Source organism: Henckelia pumila, chromosome 4, assembly GCF_033568475.1.
Source record: "Henckelia pumila isolate YLH828 chromosome 4, ASM3356847v2, whole genome shotgun sequence".
NCBI lineage: Eukaryota > Viridiplantae > Streptophyta > Magnoliopsida > Lamiales > Gesneriaceae > Henckelia > Henckelia pumila.
In genome coordinates, this window is record NC_133123.1 from 129,088,920 (window position 1) to 129,106,854 (window position 17,935).

General features: G+C 37.1%; 2 protein-coding genes and 1 long non-coding RNA gene across 4 annotated transcripts; 1 reads left to right on the forward strand and 2 right to left on the reverse strand.

Moving 5' to 3' along the window:
* Positions 1-5,333: 5,333 nt before the first annotated feature.
* LOC140894439 (uncharacterized) lies at positions 5,334-6,822 on the reverse strand. Its single transcript, XR_012153828.1, has 4 exons — positions 6,717-6,822; positions 6,605-6,628; positions 6,239-6,313; positions 5,334-5,631 (listed from the first exon to the last, which is right to left on the reverse strand). It is a non-coding gene; the product is annotated as an uncharacterized lncRNA (long non-coding RNA).
* A 1,912-nt stretch (positions 6,823-8,734) lies between these two features.
* LOC140864382 (two-component response regulator-like APRR5) lies at positions 8,735-12,711 on the forward strand. 2 transcript variants are annotated; one of them, XM_073268536.1, is made up of 9 exons: positions 8,735-9,108; positions 9,821-9,982; positions 10,067-10,197; positions 10,282-10,443; positions 10,574-10,712; positions 10,801-11,110; positions 11,402-11,520; positions 11,614-12,041; positions 12,304-12,705. In XM_073268536.1, the coding sequence occupies exons 1-9, from the start codon at positions 8,862-8,864 to the stop codon at positions 12,412-12,414; spliced, it is 1,809 nt and encodes a 602-aa protein (XP_073124637.1). In that variant the 5' UTR covers positions 8,735-8,861; the 3' UTR covers positions 12,415-12,705. The 2 variants fall into 2 exon arrangements, with proteins under 2 accessions (XP_073124637.1, XP_073124636.1); XM_073268535.1 differs by having other exon boundaries at positions 11,402-12,041; positions 12,304-12,711.
* A 2,924-nt stretch (positions 12,712-15,635) lies between these two features.
* Positions 15,636-17,063, reverse strand: LOC140864837 (protein TRANSPARENT TESTA GLABRA 1-like). The gene is made up of 2 exons (XM_073269220.1): positions 15,926-17,063; positions 15,636-15,845 (listed from the first exon to the last, which is right to left on the reverse strand). The coding sequence occupies exon 1, from the start codon at positions 16,935-16,937 to the stop codon at positions 15,951-15,953; it is 987 nt and encodes a 328-aa protein (XP_073125321.1). The 5' UTR covers positions 16,938-17,063; the 3' UTR covers positions 15,636-15,845; positions 15,926-15,950.
* Positions 17,064-17,935: the final 872 nt, after the last annotated feature.

The following is a 17,935-nucleotide window of genomic DNA, read 5'->3' on the forward strand; positions in this document are numbered from 1 at the left end:
TATCGTCTATAAACCGATATTTATAAATACATATTTTTAACACACAAATTAATTAATATATTAATATCGGGTCCTTACATTTCTCCCCCTCTAAAAAGAAGATTTCGTCCTCGAAATCAAACACACATCAAACTTATATACATAGTGGTCAAGCATCTACCACTGATAGTACATATGAAAATCAGAGTACATGGCATAAGTCACCACATTGTCAAACAAATGAGGCCATTCTTGATGCATTCGAGACTCCAATTCCCATGTAGCTTCTTCTCTCCCATGTCTACTCTATTCCACCATAACCAAAGGAATCGTTTTGTTCCTAAGTTGCTTTTCCTTACGATCAAGAATCTGCACTGGATACTCAACATAGCTAAGGGAACTATTCAACTCCACATCATCAGCCCTCAAGATATGAGAAGGATCTGGTTCATACTTCCGCAGCATAGATACGTGAAATACATCATGTATCGCAGACAAACTCTGCGGCAAGTTCAAACGATACGCCAAAATACCAATCTTCTCAACAATCTCGTATGGACCGATATAACGAGGAGCTAATTTCCCTTTACACCCAAATCTCATAGTACCACGAAATGGTGATACTTTCAAGAAAACAAAATCGCCAACCTGAAATTCTAAAGGTCTACGTCTGTTATTAGCATAGCTGGCTTGACGATCCTGGGCTGCTTTCATTCTTTTCCTGATCAGGTCAACTTTTTCTTTCATCTCTTGAATAAACTCTGGTCCTGACAACTGTCGTTCTCCTACTTCTTCCCAGCAGATCGGAGATCTACATTTTCTGCCATACAAGGCTTCAAATGGTGTCATCCCGATAGATACTTGATAACTATTATTGTAAGAGAATTCCACCAGAGCTAAAGATTCTTGCCAACCACCACTAAAATCCATCACAACAGCTCGTAATAAATCTTCAAGTGTCTGAATAGTCCTTTCAGATTGACCATCTGTCTGTGGATGATAGGCAGTACTCATGGCCAATTTAGAACCCAAAGCTGATTGCAAACTAGACCAAAACTTAGAAGTAAATCTGGGATCACAGTCTGATACTATAGTAACTGGCACACCATGCAATCGCACTATCTGATCAATGTACATTTTCGCCATTTTCGTATATGTCCAAGTACGATCATATGGAATAAAATGGGCAGATTTAGACAATCTATCCACAATAACCCAAATGGCATCACAACCACGATTAGATCGAGGTAGGTGTGTCACGAAATCCATAGTAATGTGTTTCCAATTCCGCTGTGGTACTTCAAGACTAAGTAACATACCACCTGGTCTCATTCTTTCAGCCTTAACTTGTTGACACATCAAACACTTAGCCACAAAATCAAAAATATCATTCTTTATACCTTCCCACCAGTAATGGGCTTTCAAGATATGATACATCTTTCTAATTCCAGGATGTACACTATGTCGACTACAATGAGCTTCTCGTAGTATATCGTCTTTCAAATCTATCAAATTCGAAACCACAAGTCTACCATTATAACGCAAACATCCATCAGAAGCAACAAGAAATTTCCCTGACTGACCAGCTGGAGTTAATTCTTTCAAATGATGAATATATGGATCAGTCTTTTGTGCTGCTTTGATTTTTGAAATTATTCGTGGTTCAACTTGAATAGATGAAACTATGAAATGATTACCTTTAGCTCGATAAGTCCATCATGAAGTTCTCAAATGCTCATGAACTTTAGAAATAGTTAAAGATGCCAACATCTTAGTATGAACTTTTCTGCTCAAAGCATCTGCAACTTGATTCACGTTTCCTGGCTGGTATTGAATATCACAGTCAAAATCCTTAAGTAATTCCAACCATCGACGTTGTCTCATATTCAAATCAGACTGTGTGAATAAATATTTCAGACTCTTATGATCGGAATAAATCACAAACTGTTCACCGTACAGATAATGACGCCATATTTTCAATGCATGCACAATGGCAGCCAATTCTAAATCATGAACTGGATAACGAGTCTCATGTGGTTTCAATTGAAGAGATGCATACGCAATCACGCGTCCATTTTGCATCAAAACACAACCCAGTCCATTCAAAGAAGCATCTGTACAGACAACAAATCCACCTGAGCCTGAAGGTAATGCTAGTACTGGAGCCGTAGTCAATTTCTCTTTCAAAGTCTGAAAACTAGCTTCACATTCCTCAGTCCACACAAAACGTCGATCTTTTTGCGTCAATATAGTCATAGGCCTAGCTATTTCAGAAAATCCCTTGATGAAACGCCTATAATATCCGGCCAAACCCAAAAAGCTACGAATCTCAAAGACATTGGTTGGTTTGGACCAATTAAGAACAGCTTCAATTTTACTAGGATCGACAGATACCCCTTGTGCTGATATCACATGTCCTAGAAATAATACTCTGTCCAGCCAAAATTCACACTTCGAAAACTTAGCATATAATTGTGATGTTCTGAGTATCTGAAGAACTAATGTTAAATGTTCTTTATGCTCCTTCCTTGACTTAGAATAAATCAAAATGTCATCAATGAAAACGATAACAAATCGATCTATAAACTTCCGAAACACACGATTCATTAAATCCATAAAAACCGCTGGAGCATTAGTCAACCCGAAAGGCACAACTAAGAATTCATAATGTCCGTAACGCGTTCGAAATGCTGTCTTGGAAACATCTTCCTCTCGAACTCGAAGTTGATGATATCCGGAACGAAGATCAATTTTAGAATATACAGATGTACCCTGCAACTGATCAAACAAGTCATCAATTCGTGGCAAAGGATACTTATTCTTCACAGTAGCCTGATTCAATTGCCGATAATCGATGCACATTCTCATCGTTCCGTCTTTCTTCTTCACAAACAAGACTGGAGCACCCCAAGGTGATACACTTGGTCTAATATAACCTTTTTCCAGCAAATCTTGCAATTGCGTCTTGAGTTCTTTCAATTCTGCTGGAGCTAATCGATATGGAGCTCGGAAAATAGGACTTGTCCCTGGCATTAATTCAATGCTAAGATCTATTTCCCTTTGAGGCGGAAAACCCGGAATCTCATCAGGAAATACATCAGGAAAATCCTTAACGACAGGAATATTTGAAACTTTCAATTTCTCTTCCTTCGTCGCATTTAGAGCATAAATCATAAATCCTTCATTTCCTATCGACAATAATCTAAACATTTCCATTGCCGATACTAATGGAATGCGAGATTGTGAATCACTACCATAAAAATTCCACTTATTGCCATAATACGGTCTAAATCTCACAATGCCATGGAAACAATCAACCGTAGCTCTATAATTCATCAGTGTATCCATACCCAAGATACCGTCAAAATCAGACATAGCTAGTTTGATTAGATTGGTTATCATGATCTTATCCTCAAATCTAATCACACAATTCAAAACTATCTCATTAGACATCAAGAAAACACCAGCAGGAGTAACAACAGACACAGTATCCAATAACGGGGTAAAAGCAATCTCATGCTCATAAGCAAATGTAACAGATAAAAATGAATGAGATGCTCCTGTGTCTATCAAGATACGTGCAGGATACTCAAAAATATAACAAATACCTGCAATAACTCCCCCAGGTGCATCTTGTGCCTGATCCTGAGTCATAGCATGGACTTGAGCCTGCTGTGGACTTGGAAAACGCTGCTGACTCTGAGGAGATGGATACTTAGGCTGCTGAGTGGACTGTACTGGAACATAAGGCTGTGTAGGAGCAAACTGTGGTACAGGAGCATATGGTCTGAATGATGGTCGTCCAGGAAACTGGCCAAACTGTTGTGACTGAAATTGCTGTCTTCCAGCATTTGGACATACTCGAGACGAATGTCCAGCCTGCCCACAAGTATAACAAGTTCCTGGAAATCCTGTACAATGTGCACTCAAATGCTTACCACCACATCTGTCATAGTACACCCTACCAGATGATCCAACTAAACTTTCTGCACGACTACCACTGGAACTTGATGAACTAGACTGCTGTTTTTTTTTTAAATGGTTTCCCCTTAGCTTTAAACCAAGGCCTTTTCGCTTGCTGAGAAGATTGAATAGGCTGATATAAAGGTAAACCCATTGGTGTCTGTGAACTACTTCCAGCTCCTTGAGGACTAGCTGCTGGGATTGATTGTGGTTCACCCCTGAGTAGACTTGCTTCAATCTTCTTTGCCTTTTCTACGACTTTCATATAAGTTGATGGAGTTCCTATAGTTACCAATGTGTGGATAGTTCGTGTAAGCCCCTTCAGAAAATGTGAAAGCTTTGACCGATCATTCTTTGCAATGTGTGGGACATAAGGCAGAAGAGCAGAAAACTGAGAAGTATATTCAGCAACAGATTTATTGCCTTGCACCAACAGATTAAATTCATCTTCTTTAGCAGAATAGTATGATGGTGGTGCATATTCTTGTGCAAACTGCTTACAAAATACTTCCCATGTGATCTTTTCACCAGAATCAGAAAGTGTTTCTGCTGTCATTTTCCACCAAAGTTGCGCACGGTCTTTAAGTTGAAAAGGAACTAACTTCAGTCGAATTTCATCAGGATATTCTAGTCCATTAAACATATTGTTGAGACTTTTCAACCAACTAGCAGCTTTCTCACTTCCTTCATTGCCAAAGAACTTTTGCGGACGCAACTCCTGAAATTGAGAAATTATTAATCGTATTCCTCCCATTTTCTCAGTCAATTGGGCTACTGGATCAGCCTCATCCTGAATCGCTTTTCCTTTGTCAGGATTTACCCGTGGTTGTTGTTCCACCTCTAATTCCACATCTTTCGGAGGCTGAACAGCTGGTCGACCACGTCTTCCCCTGACAATATCATCAAGATTTCTAACATTTTCCGCTGCAGACTCTTCTACAACTTCCTTCCCTTTTCTACCTCTTCCTCCTGGTGTCATTCTACAAGACACAAGGATTTAAATACAGGCAAAAATATCTTAACAAACAGAAAACTATGATAGGAACTCAGAGTTCTAATAGAATTCATAAACTAATTCTAAAGCCAAGAACTACTGGTTCTAACAAATACGTTCAAAAATAAACACAACAAGTAAGTCACGTAAGAACAAGTAGTCACACACATACGCAACCATTTTGTTAGTGTCTAAACTCGAGTGTCCTAGACTCTAGTTCGAGCATATCCCAGTATACGCTCTGATACCAAATGAAAGGGCCCGTGTCCTGATTTAATATTTAATGATCAAACAACCAGGATTAATTAATGTAAACAGCGAAAACGAGTTAAAAATTTGCGTTTGGGCCTACAGAAATTTCGGCATGACCTATTCGTAAATAGGACATCCCAAAAACCTGTACAACACAACCAGCAATATATACTCAAAAATAGAGTCACAACTCCAATTTACAAACCTATAGCCGCACTGGCCAGGACTAAACACATGCAGAGCCGGCAAGGCTCGATCACACAAATAACAATTCAAAACAAGGTCCAAAACTATTTATACAGATACACAGGGCATCACCCCGGCAAATATAAAACTCGCTAAACTGATATATATACATATATCTGGGAACTCGACTCCACGCTCGCCTCACTGGGTACCACTAGATGACGCTCCACCAGATGCGTCAAATCCCCCTGGATAACCTGCTATGGAATCACAAACAACCACAACATAAAAAAAAAACAGGGGTCGGACCCCAGTACGACGAACTATAAAAATTACGACAAATATAACTGACATGAATAAAATCAAGTACAATGCAATGAAATGCAATGTAATGCGTGACAGGTATCAATGAAATAAGGGATACCAAAAGGAGTCCAAATAATCGTATCACAATAAACTCAGTGGCCACCCGTGCCAGGAACGCAGCAGAACTCGAATCATCACTGCTAATCCATACACGTAGCATCGGAGGGTGACAGGAGCGACCCGTCCAGCCTCATGCTGTCATCAGGAGTGTCGTACGTAGCATCGAGAGCACGGTTGCTACCCGCTCGGTCTCGTGCTAACTCAGGAGTGCACTAAATAATGTCACTCGCTCCATCGATGACTCAATACATCTCAAGAGATCAATATCAATAGCAATCAAAGGAGTCAAAGCTCAACGTGCTATGAAAAATTAGTAAAATGAGTGAATGCAATCATATAATCCACATAAGCACATAAAACACGTTAGCACTCATTACAAAATACTTAATATCATTACATGCCATTATAGGCGTCGTAATATAAACAGGTCATACGTACCTCAACCAATTCTTAATTTACCATAGAAATTATCCCAAATATTTCTCGGATATTCCAATCCCAAATTTTCAGAATCTGTAATTCCAGAAAAATTGCTCATAAATCCTAAAATTCATATTTAATATTAAAACATCCTATTAATGACCAAATATCGAATATACGACTCTAAAAGTCGAACTACCTAAATATAAATAATCTGAAATTGTCCATAATTAGTTACTAAATCCTAAATTACTATAAGACAATTCTAACACAGTGAAACATTTAAATAGTAATTGCAATAATCCTAAAAGTCAAAAATCCCCAACTACAATAATCTGAAATTTCGAAATAATGCTAGAATAATTTCTGAAAAATAGCCAATACCTCCAATCGAGTCCGATATAATACCTACAACCAATAATAAATCAAATATTAATTATCGGAAGTTGATTGAATCAAAATTCCCAAAATTCGAAACACTAATCTCGAAATCTACCTCAAATATTCGAATTAGAGGTCTAATCAACCGAAACAACAACCCTCTAAACTCCGGCGGCGATCGGCGACGGCGAACGGCGGTGAACGACGGCGGCTGGTGCGACGGGTTTTCGGGAATCTCAATAAAAATATGAAATATAGGTACCGAAAGATAGCTCTCGTCGAGAGGATTCCAGAACTATATTTACTTTTGAAATCCGGCCAAAAACGAATGAGATACGACCCTTACAAGCGACGGGAAGATTTTGAAAGAAAAAGAAAACGATACAGACGGGGATGACGATGAACGCGTGAGGAGAGAGAAACAGTCTGAATATATATATCCATATCTATTTAATTAGATATGTATTGCTTTAATGTGTGTCTTATTTTATTTATTCGGGGTTCAAACTTGACCCGGTTCGAGTTATTTCAACTCCTGTGTGCTCTATTAATAACATATTCATTTTAATATCGTCTATAAACCGATATTTATAAATAAATATTTTTAACACACAAATTAATTAATATATTAATATCGGGTCCTTACATTAATGACAAAATTAACCCTACCGTAATGTGGAGGAGAATGAGACGTATTTAGAGTTTAGATGTTTTTATATGTGGAGGGTAATCATGTTTTTTTTGTAATATTTTTTTAGTTATATTAAATTTATCACACCAAATCAAAGGGACACATAGCCCCCTTATCAAAGGATTTATCAAGTGTCCATTGACTTATCATGAGTTTTTTAAAAATGTACCAAACATGCCCTTATCATGTGTACCAAACTATGCCATAAAGTATAGAGAAGATAATGGTCTCAAAGAAGAGCTTGATTAAAATTATCCTGGTCCGCCATGATATATAAGTAATAGTCATTTATATCTCAGGCAATATGCAGTATGACCTAATAAGCTAGCATAAAGTTTGTCAATCTTAGTCATATTTACAATAAAAAATAATATTTTTGGTAATAATAGATAATATTTTTCATGGCTGACCCAAATAGGAGATCCACCTCAAAAAATTGAGTGGTGAAACCGTCTCATAGGAGTTTTTGCCACTAGCATAAACTTATTCAAACCATAAAACTAAAATCAGATTGTCTGTTTATATCTTACTTTTTCATAGTCTGAATCAATTTAAAAATCGATCAAATCCAAAGAATTTGGTTTGGTTTGGTTTAAAACTAACATTTCATGCAGCCTAAACCAATCAAAGGAGAAGTATTCAAATCACGAGATCAGATAGGTGTACAACTCAATAAACGCGGATCGTGGTATTAGAGTTTTTTAACTCATTGATCGGAAAAATTGACCACAATTTTTAATTCATTCATGTTTATCTTATTTTTAAATTATTTTAATTTCACCTTATGGTTCGTGATATCATTTCATATGACTTGGATGAGATATCATTCCCAACCTTATGATTTGATATAATTGACTTGATATGAGTAAAATTTTACTAATATAGTCATTTTTTCACAATTTTTTTTTTCCAGTTAACATGGATATTTAAGCCATTATATGATAGTCAATATAATAATCATACAGTGTAAGACATTGTTTGGTTTGATCTATTATTAATCTATGTATAACTTATTTCAATTAATTTCGTCTTATTTTCGTCATATTATTTATCTATTTATTAATTAATAATGTTACATCAATTAAATCAAATAAATTATAATCTATCAATCAAATCAAATAATGTATTAAATATTTTTATTTATTTATTTTTAATTTACATTATATTACTTATTTATGGATTACTTATCATATCACTCGAACCAAACGGTGTGATGTCTAATGATATAAGCAAAACAAATATCTAGGGTAAAAAATTTGAGCCATTAGATGTGAGGTGGGTATTGTGGAACGTGTGTAATGGTGTAAGCAAAACAAAATATCTACTGTAACAAATTTGAGCCATTAGATGTTGGGTTACGTGGCTGGTGCAGAGTGTAAACAAAAAACAAATATCTAATGTAACAAATTTGAGCCATTAGATTTGATGTGAGGTGGGTAGGCTTTTGGCTTTGAAAATGCAACAAATGTAAACTTTAATAAAGGCGATAAAAAAATTCTGGTAGGCAGTTTCCAACTCCTACAGCTGGTGTTTTACCTGATCACGTTCTCTGAAGAATTTTTTGAAAAAATGGGCGACGTTGTGGTGAGCAGTGAAGACGGGATGGGATTACAGCTTCGAGAAACAGGGGAGGAGCGGATATCAGAGAAGACGAGTAGCGCAGAAGGTGCCCGAAACGCGGCTGCCGGTGCTTCTTCTTCTGTTGTTAGGTGGGAGAGGTTTCTTCCGAAAAGGGCGATTAGGGTGCTTCTGGTGGAAGCTGATGACTCCACAAGACAGATTATTGCTGCCCTTCTCAGGAAATGCAGTTACAGAGGTTGGTTTTTCCTGTTCAGAATTATTAGTGGGGTTTGTGTGATTTTTTTTTTTTTTTTTTTTTGCTCTGGAGGTTTGAGGATTTGATAATAGGGATTTAATGGAGGATGGGTTTTTGGTGATCATGATTCTTTTTTGACTGTTGAAGGTGTGTAGATACTTTCTTGATCATCTAATATAACCTTAAATGATGATAATATCGGGGATATTTTTGCTTGTACATTTTGTGGGATTTGGCTTTTTTGGACAACTTACTCGTCAATTTGAGTTATTGTGGAACTTCATCGGTGAAATGACGCACGGTACATGTTTTTTTTTTCCCAAAGAACTTGATGCATAAGATAAGATTTCATTCGCTGAAATCTTTATTTTCCCCCAAATTTGGCATTTAGTTCTATTTTGATTTCGAGTTTTTGGTTTAATTTAACTGCACAGTGGATATTCTGGGCAGCGGTGTAACATGTTCTTGTCTTCTTGATGTAAAGATTAATCAGAAAAACTTTACATTGACAGTCTAGTTAGACGTGCAACTCTTAATATCTGAGATAGTTGCACTCGATGGCTGCGTAAAAATGTCACTCTACGGACAAATGTTGAGTTCGAATGATTAAGATACAAATTTGATCTTTGTTTACTATTTTCTGCCTGCTTGCGGATGGCATCTTTAGTTGTTTCAACTTTCAACTGCTAATGTTTGAGAATGAACTCTGCAGTTGCTTCAGTGGCTGATGGCTTAAAAGCATGGGAGGTGCTGAAAGAAAGATCCCACAACATAGACCTTATTTTGACAGAAGTCAAATTGCCGTCTATCTCTGGATACGCTCTTCTAACCTTGATTATGGAGCATCATCTCTGCAAAAACATTCCAGTAATAAGTATGCTGCTTTGTTTGGCATTCAAATTATTCAAATTATTCGAGTTAAGCCATCTTAAAACAAGTAATTTATTTGGTGATGCAGTGATGTCCGCACAAGACTCGGTTAGTACTGTCTATAAGTGCATGTTGAGAGGAGCAGCTGACTTTCTTGTAAAACCGCTGAGAAAAAACGAGCTGAGGAACTTGTGGCAGCATGTCTGGAGGAAACAAGCAGTAAGCTCGATATTAATATGATTTCCCTAGTGTCATCTGGTACAATGTTAATGTTCTCTACTTACCATATAACACCGGTATCAGGCGAATAGTGCTGCTGGCCTGGGACCTCCAGATGAGGGTGTAGCTCAACAGAAGGTTGAAGCCACAGCCGAAAATAATGCTATTAGCAATGATCATTCTAGTGGTTATATGCCTGGCGTCCAGAGAAATAGAGAAAGCACTGAAAAAGAAAGTGATGCTCAGGTATTTTATCTTTTTCTTCATTATTTTTTGTGATGATATGCATCATTCAACTTAAAAATACCAAAAATCTTTTATTGAAAAGCAAAATTCAAATGCATTGGTTATATATCTTCGCCTATTTTATCTGCAGAGTTCCTGCACAAAACCAGAGTTAGATGCTGAGGGAGCGGATATGGAACATGTCCGTTTCATATCACAACAAAAAAATGGTAAAAGTCTTTCAGATGACATCAATATTCGTATGGGACCAAATGATGATAAAACTGGAGGTAATATTCTAATCCGCACTCTGATGGTCCCTTTTCTCCTCCATAGCTCATACTTATTTAAATTTTTCGCATTTTGAAATGCAAATAGGGGCCGAGGCCAACGTAGACAGGGATCATGTAGTTCCACGAGGTCAAGACGAGAAGGCTGATGACCATAACTCTGAGAATAATGGGATACGTGGGAGTTCTTCCACGGAGGCTATCGATTTAATCGGAGCTTTTGGTAATTACATGAAAGGCGATTTTGGATGCTATGCCTCAAATTCCAGTGCAAACAAGTTTGACATTTTACCAGTGTTGGATCTATCTTTGAGAAGAACTAACCCCAGTGGATCTGTGAATCAATTAAATCATGAGAAGCAAAGGTTAAACCACTCTGACTCATCCGCCTTCTCCAGGTGAGTACTACTCAGTAGTTTGAGTTTCTGATCATTCCTAATATTTTGTTACAAATTCTTAAGATAAAAGTTTGGCATCATGGTTTTCTATTTCCTAAAATAGGAGAGAAAATAATGAGGTAAAAATGCCTTGCAATGTCTAAATTCTCTATGGCAGAGGAAGCTAACTAAGTTTGAGGCCAAACAACCTTCAATACTTAATATTTTTTAATAATATTAATTTATTTCATTACTGTTTTTCCGATGCAACCTCATCAAATAGTTGACAGATCCTCATCCAATCAAATGCAGGTACAAAAACAAGCCATTGCAACCGAGTGACTCAATATCACCAAGCACTTGCAATAATAATCAACAAAATCAAGAAGCCAATTCCGAGAAACAACAATCAAATCATATCCCAGTTAAAGGTCTAATATTTGATAATGCTATAAATTCCTATGGTTCTGTAATGCCTGCAATATATTGTTCTCAAACGTGCCTGTCACCGTTGCCTAGTGCAGGTTCAGCACCCCATTCAGAACCTTTCCCTCATTTGGATTCATTTTATTCGTTGGAAGGACAATCCTCAATTTCTAAGCAATTTCAGAATATTATGGATCAAAGAATGAGTAATCCCATTGATCAAAGAGACTCAGACAACCAACAGAGTCGAAAATTGGAGAATTTGGACCATCAAGGGCACATTTATCCTGAGCATGATCAGACAGGGAACAATGGTTTCTGTAATGGAAACATCAGCCAACATTATAGCAAGTGTTCAGGAAAAGATGGCGACATTTATTTGACTTCTGTTGTTGAAGCGATGTCAGAATGTGGTAATGAAGAGGCTTTCAATGTTTATGAAGGGGCCTCTCATAGATCCATGCAAAGAGAAGCAGCTCTTACGAAATTCAGGCTGAAGAGGAAAGATAGATGCTTTGAGAAGAAGGTAATATAATAACTTAATACTGATTTTGAGAATCAACATACTTACCAATTTCTTGGAAATTACATTCATTATGAATCTTGAGTTATTATTTTCCATTCTTGCTTCATCTAACAAATCAAACCAAATGAAACCCTTGGATAATCTCTCAACGACATTCAAGAAATATATGTACTTTGTGTTTTACACTTATCAGATTAATATATGAATTATATGATTTCAGATGAGTTTGTTAAAACCTGTTCATTTATTGTTTTGATGGCAGGTACGATACGAGAGCAGAAAGAAGCTGGCTGAGCAACGCCCACGTGTTAAGGGGCAATTCGTTCGCCAACCACTTATTGATTCTCAACCCGAAAACACTTCAGCTAGTTAGCTTTACTCTCAAGTGAAGCAAGAATTTAACAAATTTTGGCTAAAAGTTATCAGATTTTGTTCTGTATTTTACTGGCATCATGTAAAAGATCCCACATATATAATAATTGTATATTATAACCTTTGGTGCTCGGGGATTATTTAAAGTTATGAGGAGGCAAGTATTTTTTTCCAGCTTGAGCAGTGTAAATAAATGTCTGTTATCATTTGTTTCAAGAGAACGATGTATTGGAACCCAAAATATGTTATGATCACGAGTTATGTATAGCGGGGGTAGTTTATTGTAAATTAAAAGAGAACCTCTCGATCTTTTGGTTTTGAGAGTCGCCGAATTAGAGAATCTCATTATCTGAAGAGATTTTTCCCCATTTCTGGCAATTCTAAATGATGAAATTTTATTGCCTACGGCGTCCATTTAAATAGAGCTGCAAGGATCTGTCCGATTCCTAATTTGCCAAAAGGGATAAGAAAAGATTATTCTTTCCACCAATATCTAAACTCTGATGAATCAATCCAATCAGCGGCCGTGCATGATTCTGCGGCTCTCTCGGATGTAAAGCTCTGCTTAGGCAGATGCCATGCTACACCTGATGATTTTTTCGGGACAATTGCATTTTGATCCCCTGTTAAACATCGAAAAAGCTTAAAATCCCTTATGAAAAATCAATAAGCTAATTGCACCTTCTGTTTTTAAATCAGTGACTCACGTGCCCCATTTTAATTTATCAGATTTTATAAATATATTTAATTTGATAAAGACTTTTTTGCCCTTAAAATATTTAAACCCAATAAAGCTTGATGCCAAATTCAGCACTTCCTCAATTACCCAATCCAACATCCACTTCGGCCATATCACAAACACTTGGTAGGCATAAATGCAAGCTCCTGCGTTTCAAAGCAATATGACCCAGTAAATCCACCCCACAACACAATAATCAACACACAGATAGGAACACATATATAACAAGTATGATAACAAGTACTCCGGTCTCCGCCTACAATTATGCACATTTCCCAGAACCTCCATCGGCAAAAACTCCAATATTTTCAATGAAGGGAAATTAGAGGGAAATAATGATGGTGGGGAAGAGGGTGAATCTGGGTTGAAGAAGAGCAAAAATAGTTGTTGAGAGGAGCAAAGGTGAGCGGGCCGGAGCCAAGATCCGAAAGGGTGATGCATTTGGTGAAGGCATTTGAAAATTTCAATTTGATTCCCAATCCAAATGATTTCAAGGAAAAAGAAGTCGGAGAAGTGAAGGAAACTAAAGGGCTAAAATGGAGTCAACTGGACTTCAACAACATCCTCGGTTTTGTAAATCGGAGGTGTCGTTCTCTCCGTTCAGTTCTTCAGACCTTTTCCTTACGTCGAAGAGCTTAGGTTTGGATTCGACTCGATCTTATTCACTAGAAAGCAGCCAAGGAAGGTCATAGTCAAGCCACTGCCAATCAGACGGAGGGAGCCCACCACCGGAGGTTGTCGACGATGAACCCGAAAATCCCCAGAAGTAAATGAACGAGAATAACAAAGAGAAAAGAACTATGAAGATTGCGTGGGTGGATGAAAGAGAGAGATAAATAATGTGTAAATAGTACAATTTTTTATAAAAAAATCGCATCTACGTCGCGTGTACTTACCACGCTGATTTCAGGGATGACTTGCGCCAAAATTTTAAAATCACAAGGAGATTATAGCCTATTAAATTATTATAGGGGGTGTTAAACTCTTTTTATGTTTTACGGGGGTCAAAATGCAATTATCCCAATTTTTTCATATGCAAAGGTCTGCTTAGACAGATAGGCAGATACTATGCTGCTCTTGAAGTTTTACTCTAGGTGCAGCAAATCTATTGATATCCATATCGGGCCCACTGATCTAGGGATGTTGCTCCATGGGTGTAACATGGTTTTACTCCAAGTGCAGCAAAATACTTGGATCAACATGAACAAGTGAGACCCACAGATCTAAAGGTTGTTGCTCCACCGAGTGTGTTACACTCGATGGAGCATAGTATATGCTGCGTGCTCACGGTTCGCCACAAAATATGATTATGCGTCACCTATGCAAGCACTCAAAATGCCAAAACAAGAATCCTCACTTGATTGCATCATTACTTACTATAATTAATGTTAGCCTCATGACAGTCATCTTTTCACACACACGGATCAAAGTAAGAATTTAAATTAAATGGATGTGAAGGAGCCAAAGGCAAACACAAGAAGCCAAACCGTCCAAGAAAAAGATGTAATGCATGGAGCCACCCACATTTGTTAGCATGATGAGCCCCAGTTACTCAATCAAACCTGGTTATGCCTAAATTTGACCCAAAATAAGTGAATGATATATTGAAACAATATAGATCTTTCAACTTTCATGAATTCTTTCAATGGAGATGGGTATAGGTGGACGATGAGAGCTCAAAAGATATTTCAAATCTCATCACCTCGACTAACTTTTGCTTGATCCATTCAAGCATGATGAAAAATCATTTAATTCTCAGAAGAAGACAATGACAGAGATACGAAATCTCGATTTCAGAAATTAAATGCCTGATATTTTAGATACTTGAGATTCAGCAAAGCACAATTCTAGTTCAATTTATGTCCATCCATAATGTGAACCATGCCTGTTCTAAATGTAAAAAAAAAGAAGTTTCAAATAGGCATTCAACCCCCGTGTTAGGGGCTCTGTGCATGAGCCAAAATTCTGTCCCTAGCTAGATTCTCCATTTCTTGATCTTCTTTGGAAACATTCTGTTACCACATTTAGCATTTAATGAAACAAGATATTTGTAGAGAAATAGACTTAAGTTACATGCAAGTAGGATCAGAACTTGGTGCTTTTAAAAGGTTATTATTCTTTAAAGCTTGTTTTCCAAGTCTCTTATACCATGAAAGAAGAAGAAAAACCAAAAAGAATGATCATCAATATTAGTGGAAACAAAGTGGAATTTCGTTCACACATTTTGACATGCCAAATACGTGCGATCACCGCGACGGTTAAGCTAGCCGCATTAAACAAACGACTCAACAGAAACAAAAAGTTGTTCCCATTCAAGTCCATGCAAAAAGTGCAAAAATGGATAGATACCGATATAGAAGCAAAGAACTCTCATTCCATCCTTCTAACTCAGCTAGATTTGTTAATCACCAAAGACATAAGGGAAAACAGATAGGCAGCAAAGTAAAGAAATGGAAACTGCAGAATTCAACCAATAGATCGAATACCATATTATCAACCCATTTATTCATTAATTGGTATAATCAAGCATACTTAATGCTCTTACATTAATAAATATCAATTCAGTTGCCCATTTGTCCAAGATTCCGACACCGCGATCGACTTCAATGACGCAGAAACCAAAGACTAAGACACTGAATATACATCAGTCCAAGTTATATCTGACAACAAGGCATATTCATTGACTCCATAAACTGTAAATGATCCATGATTCAGGTTCATGTACATTAATCCCACCGAACATAGAATAAACTAGCATACAATTTATACTTACTAAAGAACAAAAACAGTCAACTACTTCACACTTTCAACATCTGCATCTTGTTCCCGAGCGCAACAGCTATCCAATCCGACAATGCCCCGGACCACTGCAGCTGATTGATCTCAGAATCAGAACAGTACATCAACATGGGATCAATCCCATTTGGTCCTGCAACTGTGGGCAACTCCCAAAGCAATGCTCGCCCATCATCCCCAGCAGAGCAAATGTGCCTACAACTTTGAGGAGCCCAAGCAATAGCATTCACACTCGCATCGTGCCTCTGCAATTCCGCAGCAGGCATCGCAGGTGATCTGATATCTAATATGACAATCTTACCACTGTCCATTAAAATGGTCGCCATATATCTCAAATCTTGTTTATTCCAAGCCAACCTCAACAAAGGCGTATCGGGGGTCGGACTCTCATAAATGATGGTGGAATGCTCTTTGTCCCTCAAATCAAAAATCCTGACGGATCCATCTGCGGAAACAGAAGCAAAAACCCCAGCCTCCCCCCAAGCTATATCATACACCTCCTTATCATGAGCTATCAACTGCGTCTCCACAGCGCCCCTTTCGATATCCCATATGGTACACGTGGTGTCGATGCTGGAAGTCCCAATTCGCCGCGGCTCGAGCTCATTCCAATCAAATGATGTCAAGGGAGCACAGTATTCGCTGCTTTTACTGTTGTTAAAGATATTGACAGGTTCAATGGAGGCTTCTTTGACCTCCCAAAGGCGGAGATAGTCCCCCGAAGAAGCGAGGAGGTTCGTGGGAGGAGCGGAGGAAGGGTGGAAAAGCAGCTTGGTAGGCGGGTAAGGGTGATCGAAAGCGAGGCCGGGGAGGAGTTGAAGGGAGTGAGAATCGAGAGAGAAGGAGAGCAATTCGACACGGTTGTGGAGTTCTTCGAGGTAGCTTCCGATGGCGATGGTGGTGGGGTTCGCGGCGGAGATGGCCATGGCGTAGATGGGGTTGGGTGAGTCGAAAGTCACCACATTTTCAGAGTTGAGGGATTTATCCATTACTGCAAACAACAACACAACACTATACTACAGATGAATTCAAGAACCAAGGGGAAATTAAGAATGATGAATGAAAGAATCAATTAGGGATTTAGGTTAGGGATTTGTCTGATTTCTAATTTTATCTCCGATATATATACATTAGGAATTATCGTACTTGGTTGACTGAGAATAGAAAATATAATCAATTCAACTTGCATATTGATATAAAAATTAAATAAAATAATAAAATAATATATATATATATATATATATATATATATATATATATATATTTTGAGAGTATCTCCGATATATTATTATTAGGAGAAATGACATATATCATCCTCTGAAATTTCGAATTTGCTGATAACCACTTATGAAATTTTTTTCACTTATTAGTCCTTCTGATACTAGATCCGTAGCATACACATTCATTCCGACTAAAAAAATGATTAGACTGCAATTAAATAACTTTTATGAACTCTTTTATCATGCTTTATTAAAAATTTAAATTAAAACATCAATGCATTAACTTATATGTTCAATTAAGTTTATTTATACAATCACTTTAATTAATTTAAATATTAAATTTTATTAAAAATAATTAAACTTATCATTTAATTTAATGTAAAATACAATTTACTATTAAAATATATTTAGCTTATAAAAAATATTAAGATAAAATAATTATATATAAATTTCATAGTTATTTAACTAAAAATTTGATTATTTTATTCAATTAAATATATCATTATAAAATAAAATTTATTTATTTATTTATTTAAGTGGGGTATTTTGTCATTTTTTAGTTGAAAGGAGTGTGTATGCGACAAAGAATCACATAAGATTATTAGCTTAAAAAATATTTATAGGGGTTATCAGCAAACTCGTAAGTTCACAGGGGTGATATATACTGTAACGCCCCACTATATCAATACAAGTCTTTTCAGCATATTTATGTCCTCACTCACACGCACCCTGGGAAACTTTCCACGGGGTCGCCCATCCTAAAATTG

Bases quoted from the DNA above. Each gene is read 5' to 3' on its own strand.
- LOC140864382 (XM_073268535.1), top strand. From the start codon at position 8,862: ATGGGCGACGTTGTGGTGAGCAGTGAAGACGGGATGGGATTACAGCTT. The intron at 9,983-10,066 runs GTATGCTGCTTT...TTGGTGATGCAG, and splicing joins CAAAAACATTCCAGTAATAA to TGATGTCCGCACAAGACTCG. The intron at 12,042-12,303 runs GTAATATAATAA...TTTTGATGGCAG, and splicing joins ATAGATGCTTTGAGAAGAAG to GTACGATACGAGAGCAGAAA.
- LOC140864837 (XM_073269220.1), bottom strand. From the start codon at position 16,937: ATGGATAAATCCCTCAACTCTGAAAATGTGGTGACTTTCGACTCACCC.